At 38.8% G+C, this 9,839-nt stretch overlaps 1 protein-coding gene across 1 annotated transcript in view; it reads left to right on the top strand.

The window, feature by feature from the left end:
* Window positions 1-9,098, top strand: part of LOC306756259 (CUB and sushi domain-containing protein 3-like) — a gene marked incomplete at both ends in the record, with an annotated part of 262,816 nt that extends 253,718 nt beyond the window's left edge. The window contains 7 exons of the mRNA XM_079240980.1: window positions 785-964; window positions 1,318-1,383; window positions 3,511-3,669; window positions 4,021-4,133; window positions 4,759-4,846; window positions 8,152-8,293; window positions 8,939-9,098. Of these exons, the coding sequence (XP_079097106.1) occupies window positions 785-964; window positions 1,318-1,383; window positions 3,511-3,669; window positions 4,021-4,133; window positions 4,759-4,846; window positions 8,152-8,293; window positions 8,939-9,098 (908 nt within the window). The remainder of the gene's footprint in view (window positions 1-784; window positions 965-1,317; window positions 1,384-3,510; window positions 3,670-4,020; window positions 4,134-4,758; window positions 4,847-8,151; window positions 8,294-8,938) is intronic.
* Window positions 9,099-9,839: the final 741 nt, after the last annotated feature.

Raw genomic sequence — 9,839 nt, 5'->3', positions numbered from 1 at the left:
ATTGAATAAGAATATAAAAAAAAAAAAAAAAGAAAAACACCTCATGAAACCTATGACATTCACTTCAGTGCTATATTGAATCGACTCTAGTGGTTCTTGGTGGTTTGGACTTGCCCTTGAGTATTTTAATTATTTCAGGAAAGTCAATAAAGTATGTGGTTGAACTACCATCTGAGGCCCAGCAGACCTTGTGTTGCAGCGAAACGCAAGGTCTGGTGGACCTTGTAACAACATATTTCATGGTTTGCAATACAGGACAACAGTTCAAAGGCTTCTTAGCTATTAAATATAGTTATTCTCTTGCCTTAATATAGTTTTTTTCTTTTTCAAAAATTAGGCAGGGCAAAAACCACACCATCACCAGAATAAGAACTTGAACCAAATAAAGTGTCTTCATGAAGAAGTTTTTAAGAGCTTTTTTTTTTTTTTTTTTTTTTTTTGTTTTTTATCTTTCTGTCTTTCTTTGTCAGCAGCGTTGTGAAAATTTTGTCTGGGGGATTTTGATAGCGCTTTAGTGTGGACAGGACAGGTCTTAAAAAATGCAAAATAGGGCCCTGATCTGCTCTACAAGTGTGCTTCTTCTCACTCTTCTCCTTTTAACTTCCCTTTCTCTACTCCTCCCTGCCTTCAGCAAGTACTTAGCTATATATTTTGTCTACCTGTATACTTGTGTTGGGTGTGTATGTCAGAGTGGATGCATAAATGTGTGTTTACACTTCTATTTTTGTGTGCCTGCTTGTAGATGCGTGTTGACCAGCACATTTGCTCTCTGCTTATTTTCCAGCTCACATCTGCAAGCAGCCCCAGGACCCAGACAATGCTGACGTCATGGGTCTGGACCTTCCATCCTATGGTTACACCTTGGTGTACACATGTCAGCCAGGTTATTTCCTCTCCGGAGGTTCAGAGCACCGTGTCTGCCGCTCTGATGGAAGCTGGACTGGCAAAATGCCAGTGTGCAGAGGTATGCTGTGAAAAGAAATCTATGGAGGCAGATGAAGGATATGGTGGTGGAGCTGATGCTGAAACATTTCCCAAATAGGTTCTGAGTATTCTGAATGGAGGTGGGAAGGTGAACAACTTACTGTGAATTCACTGGGTTACTGTATAATCAACCAATAACTACAAGCATTTTTAAAGTTTTTTTGTGTAAAAGTTTAAGCTGAGGCTTCAGACTTATTGGAAAAGTAAAGAAAAGTTTAATGCCAGCAGCATTTTGCAGTTGAGTCAAATTTCCATTGGAAACATCCTGCAGCTGTAAAACCTGGCTGGGTAATGGTACATCCTTGTGACATACATATTTATGTTGCTCTGCAGTTGGATCCAAATCACAAGAAAAAACTGTCAAACCCGTCCCAGGGACGCCAAGTCCTAAAATAAAGGGTAAGTATTAACAAGCTGCAAACTGCTCAGCTAATAGACACTAAATGTGTTATTCTCATATGGATTTTGATAAGACCAACATCAACCACGATAACGTGTTGATTCTCAGTGTTGTGCTCAGATAAGGTGTGCAGTTTTCTGCACGTTCAGTTTAGTCTTTATTTGATAGAAAATAAATCTGCCCATTACTTTACATCAGCTGCGGCATTTTATAGATTTAAAAGCCCAAACTCATTCTTATATGTGGAAATCATTTTCCTTGGCATGTGTTGTTTATATTATAACAATGATACAGAATAAAACATTATTTTGCTTCTTTCCTCTGTTACAAGTCAGAATTTGGAATATTGATTAATCAAGGATGAATAATACCAGAAAAGCATAATTAATGTAATTTGTGGTGGGGTTATTAACAGGAAGTATGAAAAGGTCATGAAAGAGGCCAAACCTGCTAAATTAGAAAATATCAGAGCAGCATATTAATTACTTATACATTTGACCATAGCACATTATTGTTAATGGTAGGAGATGTGCAGTAATTAAAGCACATTTTTAGAAAGCTCAGAATTTGCCTCTGGCATCAGGAAGTACAGTGAAGCAAAGCAGTGACTCTAAAAATGTTTAGAAAAAGTTTAGAATATTATAATATGTATTGCCAGTAATTATATTTAAGTCATGCTGTTTGATTGTTTACCTTGTTTCTACTTTGCTCTGTTTTAATTGTAGTTTTTGTTTGTTTTTTTTATCAGTAATATCACTTCAGCTGGACTTTGGGCTTTGTTTAGCATAATTAGCTTAGTTTGACATGCTAACATGCCACCTTAAAATGAGATGAAGTAAACATCTGCAAATATTAGATTGCTCTTAACAGCATTTTACCAAATGAACACAGTGCATTTAAAGTCCCATGTTTAAATAAACCTAGCACGGCTTCTTGCATGGCTTTGTGCTCTTCTCTATTTCCATTGCTGTAAAGGTAGTCACCAAATGCTTTACAGTGATCAAAAAGTCTGCTAAAACACACTAACATCTGGCTTTTTAGTGCAGTTGTTAAGGTCTTATTTGACATTCAGACCCACATCGACCGAGCCTGCAGTAGTCATCGATATTTATCATCTCCTGCTCTGATCAGCATTGATGGGAGCTTAGCACCTGGTTGGACATGCTAATTTTTAATGATGAGGTTGCTGTGCTCAGGTCTGAAGATCACTTTATTTCCACCTAGAGACAGTTAAGGTTTCATGTGGATGCATGGAGGTGGACGGCAGAAACTTGAGGTCCAAAAGAGCAGACATTGATCCAGTTTACGTGCCTACAAGAAAACCAGCAGCTCGTTTTTTTTTCACTGTGTGAAGCCAACTTTCAGAGACAGTTACAATGAATTAATCGTGATAATTGTGATTAAAATATAGTCCAATTAAATATTAAAGCTTAATAGGACACAGACTAGTCCTTGTGTAACTTACAAGATTTGTATTTTGACAGGTATCATTTTGGTGTAAAACATAAAATTAGTACAAGCAGTATTTTCATGTACCTTTTTTTTTTCTTTTTTTAAAATTACATTTAGAATTATATTGTGCTTTTTCTATTATCATTATTATTATTATTATTATCAATCAGGCAAAGAAATGAGCTGTTTGCACTGGTAGTCACTATAACATTATGTGGCATTTAACCTACCTTGCATTGTAAATATTCTTCTATTATTCTGACTAAAGCCAAGTTTATTTTCTGCAATTACCTAAAAGCGGTCCCCTTTCATCCTCACAACTGAATCCTTACTTCCTAATAGATAATTATTTCAGGATAATGGTTGAGCTGTAAGAAAAGCTGGAAATGGTTTGATTGCTTCAAAATTATTTCACAGTTTCAGTCAGGAATTATCTCTTTCAAAATGCATTTAATTATTATTAACCTCAATTGTCATATAATATAATGAAATTGATATTATTTAAATTGAGTGAAAAGATTATCACATTTGTTACAAGCTTCTTCCTCGGCATAGCTAATCATCATTTTTGCAGTGTGGGTACAAATGCTCATCTTAAATTTGAAGCACTGAGTTCATGTTAGAAATAATATGTGTTGGATTAATATATTCCTTTGTACTTTTTTCCCCTCCAGTCCCTGATGATGTGTTTGCCCCTGATTTCATCTGGAAGGGCTCCTATGATTACAAGGGCCAGAAGCAGCCGATGAGTTTGACAGTTACAAGTTTTAATGCTACAACTGGAAAAGTTAATGTTACTTTAACAGACAGCAACGTGGAGTTTCTGCTCTCTGGTGAGCCATTTGTAAATCATCTGCCTTCTTCTTCTTCCTCTGCACCTCCTCTCTCCTCCCCCATCGCCTATTCATGTCACTTCTATTTGTTTTGTGGGGGCCTCATGTCAATCAGTCAATCAGCAAAAGATCTCATGCATGAGACTTTAAATTAACTATCGGCTTTAAAGACGGATGAATTAGTCTGCGCCGACTTGTCTGCCCACTCAAATCACACTGGTCTCATCCCTTCTTCCCTCAGCAGTCTTCTGCCTTTCCTATACTTTTCTTTCTTGTTGTTTGGCTGCTTGCTGTTTTGTTTGTTTTCTACCTCCATCATTTTTCTTTTACCTCTTGTCCTCTACCTCGCAGGAGTCTACAAACGCCAGGAGGCCCGGTTAATGCTATTACTGTACCAGATGAGAGCACTGACCCACAGCTCCTTGAGCAGGATTACTGATGAGACCTGGGCTATGGATGGATTTGTAAGTATACACAGGAATAAGCTTTTAAAAACAAACAAAAATAAATAAATAAACCAAGACCTGCAAGTACATTCAATTTTGTATTAATTTTTTTCATCATGCCGGAAAGACAAAATCTTAAGCTGGTTGAATAATAGTTAGAATAGGCCTACATAAGAAGAGTATTTTCAGTTTACTGGGCTTTTCTACTTTACGTTTATCTATATCGTCTGCATTTAATGTGTCAGACGAGATGAAATGAGATCAGCTAAAATGAAATGAGATAAAATGAAATGAGATGAGATGAGAAATTTAGCAGGAAGGTAAAGGACAGTCCCAGAGAAAAAGAGACCTACATCTAACACCCAAGAGAAAGCTGTGGAACAATTTGAGAGGAACTGAAGTTTCTGTTTTAACATAAACTTAAAGATCCTCTTCATAGCAGACTATGGCACTGCTGAGCTGTTGGTAGCAGCAGCACAATGTCTGTTCTGGAGGGGAGATTCATAATTGATTCATTTGCAAAACTGTGTCAATATCAGCTTTAAAAACACATTAAATCTGACAGTCTTGCATTTGCTGAGAGAAAACATGATGCACTTTGATGCATAAAACAGTGTTTGATGAGTTCTCTGTATGTTTCCAGGTCTCAGCCGAACCCGAGGGTGGGAGCTATGTGTTCCAAGGTTTCATACAGGGTAAAGACTATGGACAGTTTGGACTGCAGAGACTTGGTAAACATCTTTAAAAAATACTCAAAAGTCGGTTTCCCATCGGTCACTCATCACAATCTTCCATTTCTCACTGCTAGAAATCAGAAAGTTATAATATTTAAATCCAAAAATCTAAGTGGTTCATCATCATTTCATATGGAGTTTTGGGTTTCACTGTTGAATGATGTATTTTAGTTCAATCCCCCACATATTCCCCGAAGGGTGTCTGAATGCACTTGATTTGAATCTGAAATTTAACAGGCCACATTAAATTCTTGTGAGTTTGGCAGGGTGTGCTAGCATGTTTTATGTTCTTAAATCTGGCTACAGTATGTACCGTATTCCTTTTAACAAGAAACTTTCTATAGCTCCTTCCTCTTTGGAGGATAAGTAGAGTAGCAATAAATACTTTGATAAATTGATCAAATTGACTCAGAAAAAGCAAAATCTGAAAAAGAGAAATCCGCTACCAACCATGTAGGATTCAATTTATAAATCAGAAGAAAGGCGCTGTGTTGTCTGCTCTGTGAGTATTGACAGTTCTCAGACCAGCTGTGCTAACAGAAATAAGAGCTGAGGTCACTTCTGCCAAGCCAACCTGCTGAGATCTGAAATCACACACACTTACACTTCAAAAGTATTTATTTAGTTATCTCACCGTTGGCAAAAACACTTGCATATGAAGCTAACCACATATTGCAAATGTAACTCCATTTATCAGGAGACGTCCTGTGATGTGGAACCAGTTGTTAGAAAATAAAAGCCAAAGAGGAAGAGTTTACCCACCAGCAACAGTAAAATTTCATTCATCATTTAAATTCTAAAGTCTGTAGAGTTGCCATGTGTAAAATAATCACTACAGAGGCAGGTGTTGGAGCGGATCCTTTGCTCTCCAGCAGCGCAGCTATGCACAATAAAGGTGCCATGTTGGATTATAGTAACTCCAGATATCTGGGACTGTGCCACAACCCTAAAGTACAATACCGGTTTCTTTTATGGTAGTTAATCATTATTTATTCTTCATCTCAGCATTCCTAAAAGATTTTGATGAAGAGCTGAAGTTTTTCTGCAAGTATTGACATTCAGGGATTTCCTTTTTTTTTTTTAGAAAAAAAAGACTATTTAGTTAGCAAGTTGTCACATGCAAAGCTGCAGTTATTTAAATGAATTGTAGGTGCAACATTATTGTGTTGGGCATCTTGTCATCTTAAGTTCCTCTGCCTCACTGAGTCATGATTTTACCACAGTACAGTAGAATATGGTTCTCATTTTTTCAGCAATTAAATGTGAAAAAGATTTCCAAGCAAATCTCTTAATTTGCATTGACCTTAAGCTCCCTTTTCCACTGGCTCAGTTTGTTAAAACTGGACAGAAATGGAGGAACCTGAAGCAACTGACCTGTTTTTGTTTTGAGACCAACTAATGAATCTTTAAACCTTTTTTTTAAATCTAAAACTTAAATGGATTTATGAGTTTCTTTCTACCAAAACCTACTGTCATGCCGTAAATTGTAATTGTTAACAACTATATATATTATTGAAATTGTAATAGCAGAGCGGTATTCAGACATCATTTAATCAACAACATTTATGCATCCAGATGTGTTTCATCCTCTTCTGCATCCTTGTATTTCATTTCCATCATCAACCTGTCTACATTTTGACCATCATCACAGTCATCGTTGTCTCCATCACCAGCAGATATGTACAGTGTCTTTTTATCATTACTTACCTAAATATACTGCGCTACTACACTACTCACAAAAAGTTAGGGATATTTGGCTTTCAGGTGAAATTTATGGAAAATGCAATATGTTCATGCTACAGTAATATAATATCATAAAAGTAAGACATTTAAGTAGAAGGATGCACTACTGATTTCCTCATCTCAAAAAATTCATTCAACACAAAAGGTAACAACAATGGTAGTTACACCACAACAAAAAATTTGAACATCTCAATATCTCGTCATGTGCCCTTGAGCATCAATTACAGCTTGACAACGACGTCTCATGCTGTTCACAAGGCAACTTATTGCCTGCTGAGGCATGGCATCCCACTCTTCTTGAAGGGCAGCCCTCAGGTCATTGAGGTTCTGGGGTGCAGGGTCTCGAGCCTCTACACGACGGCTCAGCTGATCCCACAGGTTTTCAATGGGATTCAGGTCTGGAGAGAGTGCAGGCCATTCCATTTGAGGTACACCAGTCTCCAACAGCCGTTCCCTGATGATGCGGCCTCGATGAGCAGGAGCATTGTCGTCCATGAAGATGAAATTAGGCCTGTGCTGTTCATGTAGGGGCACAATCACTGGATTAATGATGTTATTCAGGTAGTATGGGCTTGTCACTGTACCATTCACAAAGTGTAGGGCAGTTCTGTACCAAGTGGACACCCCTGCCCACACTGTAACACCGCCACCACCAAAAGCTGGCCTGGTGACAACAGTGGCTGATGCATAGCGCTCTCCCTGACGTCTCCAACATCGTTGCCGGCCATCATTTCTGCTCAGTGTGAATCGACTTTCATCAGAGAACAGCACTGAGGCCCACTGGTTCCTCGTCCAGCGTAAATGCTCCCTGGCCCATGCAAGACGATGATGCCTGTGCCTGGTGGTGTGGTCAGGTACCCGTCCAGGTCGTCTAGCACGCAGACCACGCTGATGGAAACGGTTTCGAATGGTCTGACGTGACACTTGGGTGCCTCTCACCTCTCTTAAACGTGCCTGGAGTTGAGTGGCATTCATCATCCGGTTTCTCAGGGCAGTGTTCACAATGTAGCGGTCATCAGCACGGGATGTGGCCAAAGGACGTCCACTTCTAGGCCTTTCTGTGACTCTTCCAGTCTCTCTATCTCTGTTGCAACCTGCTGATGACACTCTGTGACACTCCAAGCTCAGTGGCCACTTCTGTCTGAGAACGTCCTGTTTGAAGCATCGCAATGGCAAGGGACTGTTGTTCCATTGTTAGGTGTCGTCTTGGTCTCATGATGTCAAAATGTGAACAGCATGATGAGGACAACTGTTTAAACACCAGCTCTAATTGAACCAGGACATTTATTGGTCAATTCAAGGATCACACACCTGCCGTGATTTTTGCTGTTAAGCTCCTTGTTAGAGAACAGCAACTTGTGCTAAATTTATTGAAACATTTAACAGTTGGACATGTGCATTTAAAAGCTTAGAGAAGATCACATTAAGTTCACCTGTACAGGTTTGAATGCATTTTAGGCTTGTTGTGAAATTTCACCCAAAAGCTGAATATCCCTAACTTTTTGTGAGTAGTGTATGCACATTCTCTGGATAACTGTAAAACACTTTCCTTTCTCCAGGTTTGAGTGTAAGGAAGAATGTGACACTCACTGACCCTGAATCCAACGGCTCCTCCAACAGCAGCTCTGTTGCAGTCGCAATCCTCGTGCCTTTCTTTGCTCTCATCTTTGCAGGCCTTGGTTTTTATCTCTACAAGCAGCGGTAGGTGGTTCCTCCATGCAATCTTCAAAACCAAATTTAGTAGATTTCCAGACTTTTAACTATATACCACATATCTGATGTTGAAAGAGTTTCTCGAATCTGAGCCTCATGCATATGACTGGGGAGTTGTAACCAAAGCGAATATACGTCAAGATGGGGGAGGTGATGCAGCGATTCTAACTTCTGCAGCCTGCTGTGCTGCAGTTAGGCTCCTCGCTGGAAACAGAAGCTTTCTTGTGAGACACTTCAAAGCATGATGTAATGTTTGTCCATGTATTACCAGGCAAACCAAATTACACAGGGGCATACATCAGACTATTTTAATGAACACTTCTTCTATATCCTATGCGTTGTGTTTACGTTTTTAGAGCACAGTATGAATGGGTGCTTCATGGAGATGGATGCATTTTGTCTTAGTTTCAGCAGATCACCTGTCTGAACATTATGTTACTGGAGAAATAGCAGAATCTCCTTTGGCTGCTCTTTTCAACAGTAATTACCACGCTGCCTCATTTACCTTTTGCAGCTGTCCACATATAGATAACAGCAACATGCTTATGTGATTGGACGGAGTGGAGGTAATAGGAACTCTGTCTCAGCTAACATGCAGCTTGCTTGTTTTCTTTTTTTTCTTCCCCCCCACAGAAAAACAGATAAGGCGCAATATACAGGGTGTTCTGTCCACGAGAACAACAATGGACAGGCCACATTCGAGAATCCCATGTACAACACAAACACAAAGGCTTCTGAGGGGAAAGTCGTTCGCTTCGACCCCAATCTCAACACTATCTGCACCATGGTTTGATGTTCACCGAGTACGGAGGGGAGAAATGCAGAGAGAGAATCACATAAAGAATATAACATTTTTTCTTTTTTTTTCCTTCACTTGAAAATGTGTGAGAAAAAAATCTTTTCTCAGCTTCCGATGACACACACAGCAAAAACACAAATCTACTTATAAATAAAAAGCACACTTTCAGCTACAATTAAGATAGCTGCAATGGATAGCATTCACAAGGTAGAAGATGAAAGGGGGGAAAAAGGTAGGTTCCTGTTCAGATCCTCCCATAGTCTGGTGGAGAGAAATGATTTTACACTCTGTGAGTGTTGGCTCCTTGACTAAAAAAGCCTCTGGCAACGAGATAAAATAGAGTATTTTATGCTCTGTAGTATAAATATAGAGGGGGTTATTTCACAATGCCAAATAAAAATTTAATGTTTTTCTTTTCAAATAAAACCGCCCAAGATCTCTTTTTTTTTTTTTTTGTTTGTTTGATTGTTTACTTTTTCTCTTTTTTTTTTTTTCCAGTCTCAGTCCTGCTGACAATTATTTGTTATTATGGAGAACAGGAGCTTTCAACTGTGAGTTGATCAATGTAATCTATTTTCTATTTTCCAAGCAGTAGGGTGTGTAAGACGAGCTGAAGTAGCAGAAAAGAAACTGCCTCCCTTTGAAACGTGTCAGTGCTGTAGTCTGTTCAAAGTTATACGGTCAATTATACCTCTTAATTGGACGGCACCTCCTACCGATGAAATATATGGCCAG

Source organism: Telmatherina bonti (genome assembly GCF_933228915.1).
Source record: "Telmatherina bonti genome assembly, chromosome: 5".
Classification (NCBI taxonomy): domain Eukaryota; kingdom Metazoa; phylum Chordata; class Actinopteri; order Atheriniformes; family Telmatherinidae; genus Telmatherina; species Telmatherina bonti.
This window is presented reverse-complemented; position numbering and strand designations above follow the sequence as displayed.